This window comes from Nerophis lumbriciformis, linkage group LG22 (genome assembly GCF_033978685.3).
Source record: "Nerophis lumbriciformis linkage group LG22, RoL_Nlum_v2.1, whole genome shotgun sequence".
In the NCBI taxonomy this organism is placed as follows: Eukaryota; Metazoa; Chordata; class Actinopteri; order Syngnathiformes; family Syngnathidae; genus Nerophis; species Nerophis lumbriciformis.
The window spans coordinates 41,610,285-41,629,143 of NC_084569.2; the positions used below are offsets into that span (position 1 = coordinate 41,610,285).

Consider the following 18,859-nt stretch of genomic DNA (forward strand, 5'->3'; position numbering starts at 1 on the left):
GGATAGGCAATTATTTCATCCGCAACCGCATCACAAAAGTCGTCAACCATCCGCCATCCACCCGAACTAACATTTAATCAAAACCACACCCGCCCGCCATCCGCCACCCGCCCGTTGTTATATATCTAATATAGACGATGCAAGGCATTAGTGAGGTTAGAAAGCTTTTGCCTGTTAAAGAAAGGAGACTGATCCAATGTTGCAGAGACATTCAATGCGTGCCACGCTGTCACGGCCCAGACGCACAACAGTGCGCAATCATCTGGGAGCCGCGCTGAGCGCACCTCCAAGCGCGCTCGCGCCACTCAAACTGCTGCAGGCAGCTGCGTTCTATCTTGTTTTAACATCCTGTGGCACTCTTCTGGGATCACGGCGGACGAAACTGCTCATGCTCAGGGTGTTTGTGGAGGTTCGGGGTTTTGCACAAATGTGATGCACCATGTTAGATGTCCCGGTTTTGTGACTGTCGTAGACATAAACAGCGTCGCAGCTCTTGCAAATCACGTAGCCAGCATTACTATCATCCTGATTTACAACCTCATAAAAACGAGTCCACGCTGAACTTTTCTGGCCTTTTTTTCCCCTGGTCTTTAGTATTCCCTTTTTTAGTTTGTCGCGTACCACGTTTGCTGCCGGCGTTGCCATCTCTTTTTTTTTCTTCTTCTGTTGTGGCATATGCTGCAGGTGCCTGCTCGTTTTTCGTATGTGGGTAACAACATTTAACTATGTATATATATTTACCAATTGGTTTAACTGCCACCCGCCTGAATCTATTTAAAATCTAATTTTTTTTTATTTCAACCGCCCGACCCGACCCGCGGATAAAATCTAATTTTTTTTAATTTCAACCGCCCGACCCGCGGATAATCCGCGGATAATCCGCGGACTCCGCGGACTCCGCGGTTGTGTCCGCAAACCGCGCATCTCTAATATATATATAGATACATATATACATATATATATACATACACATATATAGATACATACATATATAGATACATACATATATATACATACATATATAAATATATATATAGATACATATATACATATATATATACATACACATATATAGATACATACATATATAGATACATACATATATATACATACATATATAAATATATATATATATATATATATATATATATATATATATATATATATATATATATATATATACATACATATATAGATACATACATATATATACATACATATATAAATATATATACACAGGTAAAAGCCAGTAAATTAGAATATTTTGAAAAACTTGATTTATTTCAGTAATTGCATTCAAAAGGTGTAACTTGTACATTATATTTATTCATTGCACACAGACTGATGCATTGAAATGTTTATTTCATTTAATTTTGATGATTTGAAGTGGCAACAAATGAAAATCCAAAATTCCGTGTGTCACAAAATTAGAATATTACTTAAGGCTAATACAAAAAAGGGATTTTTAGAAATGTTGGCCAACTGAAAAGTATGAAAATGAAAAATATGAGCATGTACAATACTCAATACTTGGTTGGAGCTCCTTTTGCCTCAATTACTGCGTTAATGCGGCGTGGCATGGAGTCGATGAGTTTCTGGCACTGCTCAGGTGTTATGAGAGCCCAGGTTGCTCTGATAGTGGCCTTCAACTCTTCTGCGTTTTTGGGTCTGGCATTCTGCATCTTCCTTTTCACAATACCCCACAGATTTTCTATGGGGCTAAGGTCAGGGGAGTTGGCGGGCCAATTTAGAACAGAAATACCATGGTCCGTAAACCAGGCACGGGTAGATTTTGCGCTGTGTGCAAGCGCCAAGTCCTGTTGGAACTTGAAATCTCCATCTCCATAGAGCAGGTCAGCAGCAGGAAGCATGAAGTGCTCTAAAACTTGCTGGTAGACGGCTGCGTTGACCCTGGATCTCAGGAAACAGAGTGGACCGACACCAGCAGATGACATGGCACCCCAAACCATCACCCAACCATGCAAATGTTGCATTTCCTTTGGAAATCGAGGTCCCAGAGTCTGGAGGAAGACAGGAGAGGCACAGGATCCACGTTGCCTGAAGTCTAGTGTAAAGTTTCCACCATCAGTGATGGTTTGGGGTGCCATGTCATCTGCTGGTGTCGGTCCACTCTGTTTCCTGAGATCCAGGGTCAACGCAGCCGTCTACCAGCAAGTTTTAGAGCACTTCATGCTTCCTGCTGCTGACCTGCTCTATGGAGATGGAGATTTCAAGTTCCAACAGGACTTGGCGCCTGCACACAGCGAAAAATCTACCCGTGCCTGGTTTACGGACCATGGTATTTCTGTTCTAAATTGGCCCGCCAACTCCCCTGACCTTAGCCCCATAGAAAATCTGTGGGGTATTGTGAAAAGGAAGATGCAGAATGCCAGACCCAAAAACGCAGAAGAGTTGAAGGCCACTATCAGAGCAACCTGGGCTCTCATAACACCTGAGCAGTGCCAGAAACTCATCGACTCCATGCCACGCCGCATTAACGCAGTAATTGAGGCAAAAGGAGCTCCAACCAAGTATTGAGTATTGTACATGCTCATATTTTTCATTTTCATACTTTTCAGTTGGCCAACATTTCTAAAAATCCCTTTTTTGTATTAGCCTTAAGTAATATTCTAATTTTGTGACACACGGAATTTTGGATTTTCATTTGTTGCCACTTCAAATCATCAAAATTAAATGAAATAAACATTTGAATGCATCAGTCTGTGTGCAATGAATAAATATAATGTACAAGTTACACCTTTTGAATGCAATTACTGAAATAAATCAAGTTTTTCAAAATATTCTAATTTACTGGCTTTTACCTGTATATAAATATATATATATATATATATATATATATATATATATATATATATATATATATATATATATATATATATATATATATATATATATATATATATATATATATATATTCCGTAAGTCATAAAAAAATGTCGCCAATTATCGACATCGACCGATATATTAATAATATTTAAACAATTACTGCATAACAAAAATTCCTTTCCATAGTTAAATAAGAATAACAGGGCGAATTCATGTTACACAGCCGTTATTTCCTGGCCCTAAACCTGCAGAAAATAGTTCTTCTCAGGTTTCTCTATGTTTACTTTTTCACACTTTGCACTATTTTATGAAGCATTTCTTACATATTCCTTCATTTTAAGATCTTATTGTTAAGTGTTCAATGTGATTTTACTATTTTGTTGATATTGTTTGTTTTCCATGTTTGTATTGATGTTTCTTTCTGCCTTGATAGATGAGGGGATTATAATCACAGGAAGGTTACATTACTAATAAAATATATTTTCCGTAAGTCATAAAAAATGTCGCTAATTATCAACATCGACCAATATATTAATAATATTTAAACAATTACTGCATAACAAAAATTCCTTTCCATAGTTAAATAAGAATAACAGGGAAAATTCATGTTACACAGCTGTTATTTCCTGGCACTAAACCTGCAGAAAATAGTTCTTCTCAGGTTTCTCTATGTTCACATTTTCACACTTTGCACTATTTTATGAAGCAATTCTTACATATTCCTTATTTTTAAGAGCTTATTGTTAAGTGTTTAATGTGATTTTACTATTTTGTTGACATTGTTTGTTTTCCATGTTTGTGTTGACATTTCGTTTCTGCCTTGATAGATGAGGGGATTGATTATAATCAGAGGAACGTTACATTTCAAATAAAATATATTTTCCGTAAGTCATAGAAAATCAACCACTATATTAATAATATTTAAACAATTACTGCATAACAAAAATTCCTTTCCATAGTTAACGAAGAACAACAGGGCAAATTAATGTTACACAGCCGTTATTTCCTGGCAGAAAATAGTTCTTCTCAGGTTTCTCTGTTTATATTTTCACACTTTGCACTATTTTATGAAGCATTTCTTACATATTCCTTCATTTTAAGATCTTATTGTTAAGTGTTTAATGTGATTTTACTATTTTGTTGACATTGTTTTCCATTTTTTGTGTTGACGTTTCCTTTCTGCGTTTTAAGTGAAAATATTTACATTTAACATATTTTTCTCCTGGTCCTTATTTTCCTTAGGTCATAAAAAAATATCAATAGTAATTTAAAAGTTTTCAGCCATATCGTCTACTTAATGAGTTCGTCAATCTTCAATCGTCAATGTTATTAACATTTTATAGTTTTCAACATTTTATAGATTGTGTTTAACATTTTATTGTTTGTTTTTAACATTTTATATTTTTTATGTTTATAGATAATGTTTTTAACATTTTATATTTTTGATGATTTTAACATTTTATAGTTTTGATGATTTTAACATTTTATAGTTTAACATTTTATATTTTTATGTTTTTAACATTTTATAGTTTTTATGTTGACATTTTATAGTTTTTATGTTGACATTTTATAGTTGGGTTTTAACATCTTATAGTTTGTTTTTAACATTTTATAGATTATGTTTTTAACATTTTATAGTTTGTTAATAACATTTTATATTTTTTATGTTTTTAACATTTTATAGATAATGTTTTTAACATTTTATAGTTTTTATGTTAACATTTTATAGATTGTTTTTAAAATGTTGTATATTATGTTTTGAACACTTTATAGTTTATTAACATTTTATAGTTTTTATGTTTTTAACATTTTATAAATTGTTTTTCAAATTTTATAGATTGTTTTTAAAATTTTATAGATTATGTTTCTAACATTTTATAGTTTATTAACATTTTATAGTTTTTATGTTAACATTTTATAGTTTTTATGTTTTTAACATTTTATAGTTTTTATGTTTTTAACATTTTATAGATTATGTTTTTAACTTTGTATAGTTTGTTATTAACATTTTATAGTTTTCAACATTTTATAGATTGTGTTTAACATTTTATTGTTTGTTTTTAACATTTTATATTTTTTATGTTTATAGATAATGTTTTTAACATTTTATATTTTTGATGATTTTAACATTTTATAGTTTTGATGATTTTAACATTTTATAGTTTAACATTTTATAGTTTTTATGTTTTTAACATTTTATAGTTTTTATGTTGACATTTTATAGTTTGTTTTTAACATTTTATAGTTTGTTTTTAACATTTTATAGATTATATTTTTAACATTTTATAGTTTGTTTTTAACATTTTATAGATTATGTTTTTAACATTTTATAGATTATGTGTTTTAACATTTTATAGTTTTTATGTTAACATTTTATATATTTTTAAAAACATTTTATAGATTATGTTTTTAACATTTTATAGTTTGTTATTAACATTTTATAGTTTTTATGTTTTTAACATTTTATAGATTATGTTTTAACATTGTATAGTTTGTTATTAACATTTTATAGTTTTCAACATTTTATAGATTGTGTTTAACATTTTATTGTTTGTTTTTAACATTTTATATTTTTTATGTTTATAGATAATGTTTTTAACATTTTATATTTTTGATGATTTTAACATTTTATAGTTTTGATGATTTTAACATTTTATAGTTTAACATTTTATAGTTTTTATGTTTTTAACATTTTATAGTTTTTATGTTGACATTTTATAGTTTGTTTTTAACATTTTATAGTTTGTTTTTAACATTTTATAGATTATGTTTTTAACATTTTATAGTTTGTTAACATTTTATATTTTTTATGTTTTTAACATTTTATAGATTATGTTTTTAACATTTTATAGTTTTTATGTTAACATTTTATAGATTGTTTTTAACATTTTATTGTTTGTTTTTAACATTTTATATTTTTTATGTTTATAGATAATGTTTTTAACATTTTATATTTTTGATGATTTTAACATTTTATAGTTTTGATGATTTTAACATTTTATAGTTTAACATTTTATAGTTTTTATGTTTTTAACATTTTATAGTTTTTATGTTGACATTTTATAGTTTGTTTTTAACATCTTATAGTTTGTTTTTAACATTTTATAGATTATGTTTTTAACATTTTATAGTTTGTTAATAACATTTTATATTTTTTATGTTTTTAACATTTTATAGATAATGTTTTTAACATTTTATAGTTTTTATGTTAACATTTTATAGATTGTTTTTAAAATGTTGTATATTATGTTTTGAACACTTTATAGTTTATTAACATTTTATAGTTTTTATGTTTTTAACATTTTATAAATTGTTTTTCAAATTTTATAGATTGTTTTTAAAATGTTATAGATTATGTTTCTAACATTTTATAGTTTATTAACATTTTATAGTTTTTATGTTAACATTTTATAGTTTTTATGTTTTTAACATTTTATAGTTTTTATGTTTTTAACATTTTATAGATTATGTTTTTAACTTTGTATAGTTTGTTATTAACATTTTATAGTTTTCAACATTTTATAGATTGTGTTTAACATTTTATTGTTTGTTTTTAACATTTTATATTTCTTATGTTTATAGATAATGTTTTTAACATTTTATATTTTTGATGATTTTAACATTTTATAGTTTTGATGATTTTAACATTTTATAGTTTAACATTTTATAGTTTTTATGTTTTTAACATTTTATAGTTTTTATGTTGACATTTTATAGTTTGTTTTTAACATTTTATAGTTTGTTTTTAACATTTTATAGATTATGTTTTTAACATTTTATAGTTTGTTTTTAACATTTTATAGATTATGTTTTTAACATTTTATAGTTATTAACATTTTATATTTTTTATGTTTTTAACATTTTATAGATTATGTTTTTAACATTTTATAGTTTTTATGTTTTTAACATTTTATAGATTGTTTTTAAAATGTTATATATTATGTTTTGAACACTTTATAGTTTATTAACATTTTATAGTTTCTATGTTTTTAACATTTTATAAATTGTTTTTAAAATTTTATAGATTGTTTTTAACATTTTATAGATTATTAACATTTCATAGTTTTTATGTTATTAACATTTTATAGTTTTTATGTTTTTAACATTTTATAGTTTTTGTTTTTAACATTTTATAGTTTTTATGTTAACATTTTATAGATTGTTTTTAACATTTTATTGTTTATGTTTTTATGTTAACATTTTATAGATTACACCTGATTCCGACCTTTCAACCATCCCCCCACACTACTCTTCCAATATCCATCCATCCATTTTCTACGCAATATATCGAACGCAAAACATGTTTTCTATTTCCCCAAATTCCCGGTTTTCCAGGAATTTTCTCCCCATTGACAATGAATGGGCATTATATAATCTACTGCATAGCCCATATTTCTCATCCGGTTTGAATCCACACACTCCACTCACCCTGGACAATCAAACTACCATTTTCAAAGTTTAAAATAGCTTAAATGTAAATGATCTGCCTTTACAAGGAAATCAAGTTTTTGACAAGTGAGGTTAAGAATGTTCACATATCAGAGAATCGGTTCACGAAAAAGGTAACTTTTGGTAAAAAAAAAAAAAAAAGCCTCTTACCCAAAAAAGGGGTTATTCATTGGAAAACAACCCAAAAATGGGTCATAATTTTGAAAACCCAGAAATTGAGTTAAAATGCTTCCCTTATAACACAAAAAATGGGTTGCTCTTCATAAAAATAACTCCAAAATTGAACCTAACACTAGCGACCCATAAATTGGGTTACCAAAATAACCCAGCATTTTTTAAAGTGTATGTATCAAAACAGGCTCCACCGAGTTGTCAGCACAATGCAGGGCGCTTCCACGCCACAGCAAAACTAGCAAGTGGCAGTTGTTCCGCTTACCCGCTTGTCGTGGTTGGGGATGATGCAGCGCACAAAGTTGGGGTTGGTGTTCCTGAGGGTGGCCATGAGTTTGGACAGCTGCTCCTTGTACAGCTGGCCCACGGTGCGGAACATGCCCTTCTTGGTCTTGTAGGCCGCGCCGAACGCCGTCTCGGTCATGCCGGCCACTTGGTCCAGGCCCACGATTCTGTCCACTAATGAGCACAAGTGTTACCACTTACATTTTTATACCGTACACATTTCACATGATATTGTTTCATTCATGTGAGCAGATCTGCTGTTGCCATGGTGATGAAAACTCCTCTCAGACCATCAGCTGTCCTAACACACTTGCTAACACACTTGCTAACACACTTATGTGAACCTTTTCTCTGAAAATGTGCTGGAACATTTTTTGTTGGTGCCGTTACAGTTTTTAAGTTGATTTTAGGTTTTTAACATTCTATAGATGTTGTTTTAACGTTTTATGGTTTTTATGATTTTAACATTTTATAGTTGGTTTTTAACATTTTATAGATTATGTTTTTAACATTTTATATTTTTTTATGTTTTTAACATTTTATAGTTTGTTTTTAACATTTTATAGATTATGTTTTTAACATTTTATATTTTTTATGTTTTTAACATTTTATAGTTTGTTTTTAACATTTTATAGATTGTTTTTAACATTTTATAGTTTTTGTTTTTAACATTTCATAGTTAGTTTTTAACATTATATAGATTATGTTTTTACATTTTATAGTTTTTAAGTTTTTAACATATAGTTTGTTTTTAACATTTTATAGTTTTAATGATTTTAACATTTTATAGTTTTTATGTTTTTAACATTTTATAGTTTTGATGATTTAACATTTTATGGTTTTGATGATTTTAACATGTTTAGTTTTGATGATTTTAACATTTTATAGTTTTGATGATTTTAACATTTCATAATTAAACATTTTATAGTTTTATAGTTTTTAACATTTTATAGATTTTATGTTTTTAACATTTTAAAGATTGTTTTTAACATTTTATAGATTATGTTTTTAACATTTTGTAATTTTTATGTTAACATTTTATATATTTTTTAAAACATTTTATAGATTATGTTTTTAACATTTTATAGTTTGTTATTAACATTTCATAGTTTGTTTTTAACATTTTATAGATTATGTTTTTAACATTTTATATTTTTTATGTTTTTAACATTTTATAGTTTGTTTTTAACATTTTATAGATTGTTTTTAACATTTTATAGTTTTTGTTTTTAACATTTCATAGTTAGTTTTTAACATTATATAGATTATGTTTTTACATTTTATAGTTTTTAAGTTTTTAACATCTTATAGTTTGTTTTTAACATTTTATAGTTTTAATGATTTTAACATTTTATAGTTTTTATGTTTTTAACATTTTATAGTTTTGATGATTTTAACATTTTATAGTTTTTATGTTTTTAACATTTTATAGTTTTAATGATTTTAACTTTTTATAGTTTTGATGATTTTAACATTTTATAATTAAACATTTTATAGTTTTGATGTTTTTAACATTTTATAGTTTTGATGATTTTAACGTTTTATAGTTTTGATGATTTTAACGTTTTATAGTTTTTTAAATTTTATAGATTTGATGTTTTTAACATTTTAAAGATTGTTTTTAACATTTTATAGATTATGTTTTTTAACATTTTATAGTGTTTATGTTAACATTTTATATATTTTTTAAAACATTTTATAGATCATGTTTTTAACATTTTATAGTTTGTTATTAACATTTTATAGTTTTTATGTTTTTAACATTTTATAGATTATGTTTTTAACATTGTATAGTTTGTTATTAACATTTTATAGTTTTCAACATTTTATAGATTGTGTTTAACATTTTATTGTTTTTTAACATTTTATATTTTTTATGTTTATAGATAATGTTTTTAACATTTTACATTTTTGATGATTTTAACATTTTATATTTTTTATGTTTATAGATAATGTTTTTAACATTTTATATTTTTAATGATTTTAACATTTTATAGTTTTGATTATTTTAACATTTTATAGTTTAACATTTTATAGTTTTTATGTTTTTAACATTTTATAGTTTTTATGTTGACATTTTATTTATCGTTTTTATGTTGACATTTTATAGTTTGTTTTTAACATTTTATAGTTTGTTTTTAACATTTTATAGTTTGTTTTTAACATTGTATAGATTATGTTTTTAACATTTTATAGTTTGTTATTAACATTTTATATTTTTTATGTTTTTAACATTCTATAGATTATGTTTTTAACATTTTATAGTTTTTATGTTTTTAACATTTTATAGATAGTTTTTAAAATTTTATAGATTATGTTTTTAACACTTTATAGTTTATTAACATTTTATAGTTTTTATGTTTTTAACATTTTATAGATTGTTTTAAAAATTGTATAGATTATGTTTCTAACATTTTATAGTTTATTAACATTTTATAGTTTTTATGTTATTAACATTTTATAGTTTTTATGTTTTCAACATTTTATAGTTTTTATGTTAACATTTTATGGTTTGTTTTTAACATTTTTTAGTTTATGTTTTTATGTTAACATTTTATAGATTACACCTGATTCCGACCTTTCAACCATCCCCCCACACTACTCTTCCAATATCCGTCCATCCATTTTCTACGCAATATATCGAACGCAAAACATGTTTTCTATTTCCCCAAATTCCCGGTTTTCCAGGAATTTTCTCCCCATTGACAATGAATGGGCATTATATAATCTACTGCATAGCCCACATTTCTCATCTGATTTGAATCCACACACTCCACTCACCCTGGACAATCAAACTACCATTTTCAAAGTTTAAACAAATTCCAGGAATTCCCAGAGATCCCAGTTTTCCAAAGCCATATTTTCACCTCTTCCTGGAAAGTTTTCACAGTCCACATTTTTCAACCGTTTTTGACCATTCCACCTTCAAAAGTTGGGAGAACAAATTGCTCCTTGTTTTGTACAAAATTCCCGGTTTTCCAGAAATTCCGAAATACCCATTCTCAACTCAAACTGTTACTACGTCAACATTTTTCAACCGATTCCATAAACTCCAAGACAAATATCAATATTTAAAAACAAATCACGGTTTTCCAGAAATTCCCAAATTTCCAGGAAATTCCCATTCAAATAAATGGACTTATTCATATTTTTTAAATGCCCTAAATTCTCGAAATGTGGTGCCATTTTTACTCCCAATTCCAACCTTTTAACCATCCACACACTCCACTCACCCTGGACAATCAAACTACCATTTTCAAAGTTTAAACAAATTCCAGGAATTCCCAGAGATCCCAGTTTTCCAAAGCCATATTTTCACCTCTTCCTGGAAAGTTTTCACAGTCCACATTTGTCAACCGTTTTTGACCATTCCACCTTCAAAAGTTGGGAGAACAAATTGCTCCTTGTTTTGTACAAAATTCCCGGTTTTCCAGAAATTCCGAAATACCCATTCTCAACTCAAACTGTTACTACGTCAACATTTTTCAACTGATTCCAAAAACTCCAAGACAAATATCAATATTTAAAAACAAATCACGGTTTTCCAGAAATCCCCAAATTTCCAGGAAATTCCCATTCAAAGAAAGGGACTTATTCATATTTTTAAAATGCCCTAAATTCCCGAAATGTTGCGGCATTTTTACACCCAATTCCAACCTTTTAACCATCCACCCACACTACTCTTCCCATATATCGCACGCAAAACATGTTTTCTATTTCCCAAAATTCCCGGTTTTCCCGGAATTTTGTCCCCATTGACAATGAATGGGCAATACACAGACCTCTCCATATCCCACATTTCTCAACCGATTTGAACAGTTCCAACATCCACACACTCCACTCACCCTGGACATTCAAGCCAGCATGTTTCTTGGTTCTGAAAATTCCCTGATTGCCTGGAATTACCAGGCATTCCCCCCTATTGATAATGAATGGGCAATACACAGACCTCTCCATATGCCACATTTCTCACCGGATTCCAACAGTTCCAACATCCACACACTCCACTCATTCTGGATATTCAAGCCAGCATGTTTCTTAGTTATGAAAATTCCCTGATAACCCGGAATTACCAGGCATTCCCCCCTTTTGATAATGAATGGGCAATACCTCTACATAGCCCACATTTCTCACCGGATTCCAACAGTTCCAACATCCACACACTCCATTCACCCTGGACATTCAAGCATTTCAGTTGGACACACATCGGGCATCCACACGCAGTTCCTACCAGCAGGCCCGGCCCTAACCAATCTGGCGCCCTAGGCAAGATTTTAGGTGGCGCCCCCCCACATCGGCAGTGAAGTGTATATACTCACAAGAAACCGAATAGCTTTGTCTTTGACCTTTTTTTTTTTACTTACATCTATACCTAATATATAAAGGGGTGGAAAAGTGACTATTACCTGCAGGGCAAACATTAGCTAACCAGAAGGCAATAACAATGTAAACAAAAAACACCTGCTTAAAAGATTTAATACAAATGTCCCTGAGGAATGTAAGGTGGGAGTACTGTAATTACCTAACGTTACATTATTATTTTCCATAACAATTTGGCCCCCTCCACAATATTAACCCGACGTTAAAACAGAACTAGCTATTTATTGATTAGCAATTGCCGAATCATGTAACATTAGCTTAATGCTAAAAAGCCAGGTTACTATCACATTCTGTAACAGACAAATAATTTCATGTAGGCTAACGTTACCTACCTGCTACCTCTGTCTTTTCTCGTTTCTACTCCTCTTCTTTTCTCTTTTTTCTTCCCTGGGCACCTGACAGTTTTGGCCGTTTTGACATCTTGTGTTGATTTTTTGATGTGGTGACGTCCAAAAAGAGTCATGATACGGGAAGGGAGGGGGCGCACCGTGCGGGGGGGCGGGGCGTAATGTTGTAACAAATAATATTTCTATTAAATAGGCTTTACTTTGCATTTTAATTAAAGTGGGATTATTTTTTGTATTTAGAAATAATAGTACCAACTTTTTTTTTTTTTTTTTTTTTTTTTCTCCAACATTTGTGGCACTGGCGTGGCGCCCCCTGTTGGACGGCGCCCTTAGCATTTGCCTATACGGCCTATGCCACGGGCCGGCCCTGCCTACCAGAATTGCAAATTCTAGTTACTAAATAAATCACTACTTTAGTAGTTCTTTCACTGAATACTCGAGTAGTTTTTTGAATGTCAACTTTTTACTTCTCCTTGAGTCACATCAGTCTAAAATAATTACTCAAGTAGAATTTTTGGCTATTCTGCTCACTTTTCTTCCCCATATTTTTCTATCACGGTCCTTTAAATGTGATCCATTTCCTCTTTCATCGTCTTTCACATTCTTCCTTTCATTTCCTTCCCCTGCGAACGAGTCTAACAGACGTCGCTCAGGCATCTCACCGTCTTTCCAGAGTTCAGACACAAACTTGTCCGTGGACTGGTGCAGCAGCGTGGCCACGTTGTCGTTCAAGGGGTCCATGTTCTTCATCAGCCATTCGTCGGCTTTGTAGTCCACCTGAGAAAACACGTTGGGATCACTCGTCTGCGTAAACCAAGGGTGCAAAATCTTTTTCCACTGAGCACCACAGACTGATAAATCACAGGATGTCGGGGACATTTTTGTAGTTTTCACCTTCAAAACCTGTACAATATTTAGTTATTGTGCAGGTTGTGCTGTCTAGAGCTCGGTAGAGTAACCATGTAATACTTTTCCATATCAGTAGGTGGCAGCAGGTAGCTAATTGCTTTGTAGATGTCGGGAACGACGACGATGATTTGCAGGTGAAAAGGTGTCTAATGCTTAAACCAAAAATAAACAAAAGGAGAGTGCCGCTAAGAAAAGGCATTGATGCTTAGGGATGGCTATGCAAAACTAAAACTGAACTGGCCGCAAAGTAAACAAACACAGAATGCTGGACTACAGCAAAGACTTACAGCGTGTGGAGCGGACGGCGTCCACAAAGTACATCCGTACATGACATGACAATCAACAACAAAATAGGAGCGCAAGACAAGAACTAAAACACTGCACACAGGAAAACAGCAAAAAAGTCCAAATAAGTCAGGGTGTGATGTGACAGGTGGTGACAGTACACCTACTTTGAGACAAGAGCTATAGTGATGCATGCTTGGTTATGCTTTAAAGTCATATCCAAAAATTGCCAGAACGACTTTTTACTGTCAATATCGGCTGCTGAGTTTCATTTTTTTTCATGTTTTCTGCTGGTGGTGTGTCTCAGGATTTTTTCAAATGAAATTAATTAATTAAATTAGCTAAAAAGCTAGCATGCTTATATTTTTTTTTAACATTATATAGTTTATGTTTTCAACATTCTGTAATTTATGTTTTTAACATTTAATAGTTTTCATGTTTTTAACAATTTACAGTTTTTGTTTTTAACATTTGATAGTTTTAATTTTTTTTAACAGTTTATAGTTTTTACCATTTTATAGTTTGTTTTTAACATTTTATATTTTTTACGTTTTCAACATTTTATATCTTTAGCATTTTATAGTTTTTATGTTTTAAACATTTTGTAGGTTTTTTTTTAACATTTTATAGTTCGTTTTTAACATTTTGTAGTTTTTATGTTATTAAAATTTTGTTTTCATGTTTTTCACATTTCATAGCTTTTATGTTTTTGACATTTGATCGTTTTTATGTTATTAACATTTTATTGTTTTTATGTTAACATTTTATTGTTTTCATGTTTTTAACATTTAATAGTTTGTTTTTAACATTTGATAGTTTTTATTTTTGTAACATTTTATAGTTTATGTTTTTAACATTTTGTAGTTTGTTTTTAACATTTTATAGTTTTTAACATCTTATAGTTATGTTTTCAACATTTTATAGTTTGTTTTTATCATTTTATAGTTTTTATGTTTTTAACATTTTATAGGTTTTATGTTTTTAACATTTTATAGTTTTTATGTTAACATTTTATAGATTACACAGCGACTTGTCCAGGGTGTACACCGCCTTCCGCCTGATTGTAGCTGAGATAGGCTCCAGTGCCCCCCGCGACCCCGAAGGGAATAAGCGGTAGAAAATGGATGGATGGACACCCGATTCCCACATTTCAACCATCCACCCACACTACTATATCAAACGCAAAACATGTTTTCTATTTCCCCAAATTCCTGGAACTTTCTCCGCATTGACAATGAATGGGCATTATATAAAAATAAACAAAAGGAGAGTGCCGCTAAGAAAAGGCATTGATGCTTAGGGATGGCTATGCAAAACTAAAACTGAACTGGCCGCAAAGTAAACAAACACAGAATGCTGGACTACAGCAAAGACTTACAGCGTGTGGAGCGGACGGCGTTTTAACATTTTGTAATTTATGTTTTTAACATTTGATAGTTTTCATGTTTTTAACATTTTACAGTTTTTGTTTTTAACATTTGATAGTTTTTATTTTTTTTAACATTTTATAGTTTTTACCATTTGTTTTGAACATTTTATATTTTTTATGTTTTTAACATTTTATATCTTTAACATTTTATAGTTTTTTATGTTTTTAAAATTTTATAGTTCGTTTTTAACATTTTATAGTTCGTTTTTAACATTTTGTAGTTTTGATGTTAACATTTTGTTTTTCACATTTTAGAGCTTTTATGTTTTTGACATTTGATAGTTTTTATGTTATTAACATTTTATTGTTTTCATGTTTTTAACATTTAATCATTTTCATGTTAACATTTTACAGTTTTTATGTTTTTAACATTTTATAGTTTGTTTTTAACATTTCAATCAATCAATCAATCAATCTTTATTTATATAGCCCTAAATCACAAGTGTCTCAAAGGGCTGCACAAGCCACAACGACATCCTCGGTACAAAGCCCACATACGGGCAAGGAAAAACTCACCCCAGTGGGACGTCGATGTGAATGACTATGAGAAACCTTGGAGAGGACCGCATATGTGGGTAACCCCCCCCCTCTAGGGGAGACCGAAAGCAATGGATGTCGAGTGGGTCTGACATAATATTGTGAGAGTCCAGTCCATAGTGGATCCAACATAATAGTAAGAGTCCAGTCCATAGTGGGGCCAGCAGGACACCATCCCGAGCGGAGACGGGTCAGCAGCGTAGAGATGTTCCCAGCCGATGCACAGGCGAGCGGTCCACCCCGGGTCCCGACTCTGGACAGCCAGCACTTCATCCATGGCCACCGGACCTGTGCCCCCCCCCCCCTCAAGGAAAAGGGGAGCAGAGGAGAAAAGAAAAGAAACGGCAGATCAACTGGTCTAACAGGGGGGCTATTTAAAGGCTAGAGTATACAAATGAGTTTTAAGATGGGACTTAAATGCTTCTACTGAGGTAGCATCTCTAATTGTTACCGGGAGGGCATTCCATAGTACTGGAGCCCGAATAGAAAACGCTCTATAGCCCGCAGACTTTTTTTGGGCTCTGGGAATCACTAATAAGCCGGAGTTCTTTGAACGCAGATTTCTTGCCGGGACATATGGTACAATACAATCGACAAGATAGGACGGAGCTAGACCGTGTAGTATTTTATACGTAAGTAGTAAAACCTTAAAGTCACTTCTTAAGTGCACAGGAAGCCAGTGCAGGTGAGCCAGTATAGGCGTAATATGATCAAACTTTCTTGTTCTTGTCAAAAGTCTAGCAGCCGCATTTTGTACCAACTGTAATTTTTTAATGCTAGACATAGGGAGACCCGAAAATAATACGTTACAGTAGTCGAGACGAGACGTAACGAACGCATGAATAATGATCTCAGCGTCGCTAGTGGATAAAATAGAACGAATTTTAGCGATATTACGGAGATGAAAGAAGGCCGTTTTAGTAACACTCTTAATGTGTGATTCAAACGAGAGAGTTGGGTCGAAGATAATACCCAGATTCTTTACTGATTCGCCTTGTGTAATTGTTTGGTTGTCAAATGTTAAGGTGCTATTATTAAATAAATGTCGGTGTTTAGCAGGACCGATAATCAGCATTTCCGTTTTCTTGGCGTTGAGTTGCAAGAAGTTAGCGGACATCCATTGTTTAATTTCATTAAGACACGCCTCCAGCTGACTACAATCCGGCGTGTTGGTCAGCCTTAGGGGCATGTAGAGTTGGGTGTCATCAGCATAGCAATGAAAGCTAACACCGTATTTGCGTATGATGTCGCCTAGCGGCAGCATGTAAATACTAAAGAGTGCAGGGCCAAGAACCGAACCCTGAGGAACTCCGCACGTTACCTTAACATAGTCAGAGGTCACATTATTATGGGAGACGCATTGCATCCTGTCAGTAAGATAAGAGTTAAACCACGACAAGGCTAAGTCTGACATACCAATACGTGTTTTGATACGCTCTAATAAAATATTATGATCGACGGTATCGAAAGCAGCGCTAAGATCAAGAAGCAGCAACATAGATGACGCATCAGAATCCATCGTCAGCAGTAGATCATTAGTCATTTTTGCGAGGGCTGTCTCCGTAGAGTGATTTGCCCTGAAACCGGATTGAAAAGGTTCACAGAGATTGTTAGACACTAAGTGTTCATTTAGCTGCTGTGCGACAATTTTTTCGAGGATTTTCGAAATAAAGGGAAGGTGGGACACCGGTCGGTAGTTTACCATGAGGTCAGGATCAAGGTTAGGTCTTTTGAGCAGAGGATGAATAACCGCTTTCTTGAATGCTAGGGGAACAGTGCCAGAGGAAAGTGATAAGTTTATAATATTTAGCACTGATGGACCTAATAATACAAAAAGCTCCTTGATAAGTTTCCCAGGAAGTGGGTCAAGTAAACATGTTGTTTGTTTTATCCCACTTACACGCTGTAATAGTTCCTCTAATGTTATTTCATCAAAAAGAGAGAGACTATTTTGTATTGCAGTATCCGTCGTAGATACAGTTGTATCTGTGTTCATAGAACCCAGTTGTAGCTGGGATGCGTTGTCTTTAATCTCTTTTTTAATGAGTTCAATTTTCTTATTAAAGAAATTCATAAAGTCATCTGCCGAGTGGGTGGAGCTATTGGGAGGAGTCCCTTGTTGGGTTAGCGATGCTACTGTACTAAACAAAAATTTAGGGTCGTTTTTGTTGAGGCGGATGAGATTTGAGTAATATTTAGCTTTAGCTAAGGTAAGCATGCGTTTATACGATATTAAACTATCACTCCATGCTTGATGGAAAACCTCAAGCTTGGTCGCGCGCCATTTGCGTTCCAACTTTCTACATGATAATTTATGAGCTCTGGTTTCCTCTGTAAACCATGGGGTGCGCCTTTTAGGGGCCCTTTTTTGTTTTAGCGGTGCTATACTATCAATGGTTTTGCGCAGGGCATTGTCAAAGTTGTTAGTGAGGTTATCAATAGAGCCGACATAATTTGGGAATGGTGCCATTACCGAAGGCAGTAGGTCAGCAAGAGTCATCGTTGTGGCGGCATTAATGTTGCGGCTGCTATAGCAGTTATTATTATTATTAGTTTGTTGACAATGAGTCAGAACTTCGAATTTTATAAGGTAATGATCGGACATTACTTTAGTATACGGGAGTACCATAACTTTGGAGGTGGTGACACCCCTGACCAGCACTAGATCTATCGTATTGCCGTTGCGATGCGTAGGTTCATTTATTATTTGTGTAAGACCACAGCTATCAATTATAGTCTGGAGCGCCACGCACTGAGGGTCCGATGGGGTATTCATATGGATATTAAAGTCCCCCATTATGATTATATTGTCAGCGTGCGTCACTAGATCAGCAACGAACTCTGAGAATTCATTAATAAAGTCCGAGTAGGGCCCTGGGGGGCGGTAGATAACAGCCATATCGAGAGGCAGCGGTGCGACAGACCTCATAGTAAGCACCTCAAACGATTTGTATTTATTATTTAGGTTAGGGGTAAGGTTAAAGTTTTCATTGTATATTAATGCGACCCCCCCACCCCTTTTAAGGGGACGGGCAATATGCGCATTCGTATAGTTAGGAGGAGATGCCTCATTTAGCGCAAAAAATTCGTCTGGTTTGAGCCAGGTTTCGCTAAGACCAATGACGTTAAGATTGTTGTCTCTAATGACCTCATTAACTAATAACGTTTTGGGAGACAATGATCTTATGTTTAAAAAGCCCATATTATAAGTATTGGGCTG

The 18,859-nt window shown here is 31.8% G+C and overlaps 1 protein-coding gene across 2 annotated transcripts in view; it reads right to left on the bottom strand.

Moving 5' to 3' along the window:
• The window catches only part of LOC133615346 (myosin-10-like), a 215,291-nt gene that overhangs the window by 54,516 nt on the left and 141,916 nt on the right, over positions 1-18,859 (bottom strand). For both annotated transcript variants that reach the window (XM_061973878.2, XM_061973877.2), the window contains 2 exons: positions 13,142-13,256; positions 7,733-7,926 (listed from right to left, as the gene is read on the bottom strand). In XM_061973878.2, coding sequence (XP_061829862.2) covers positions 7,733-7,926; positions 13,142-13,256 — 309 coding nt within the window. The remainder of the gene's footprint in view (positions 1-7,732; positions 7,927-13,141; positions 13,257-18,859) is intronic.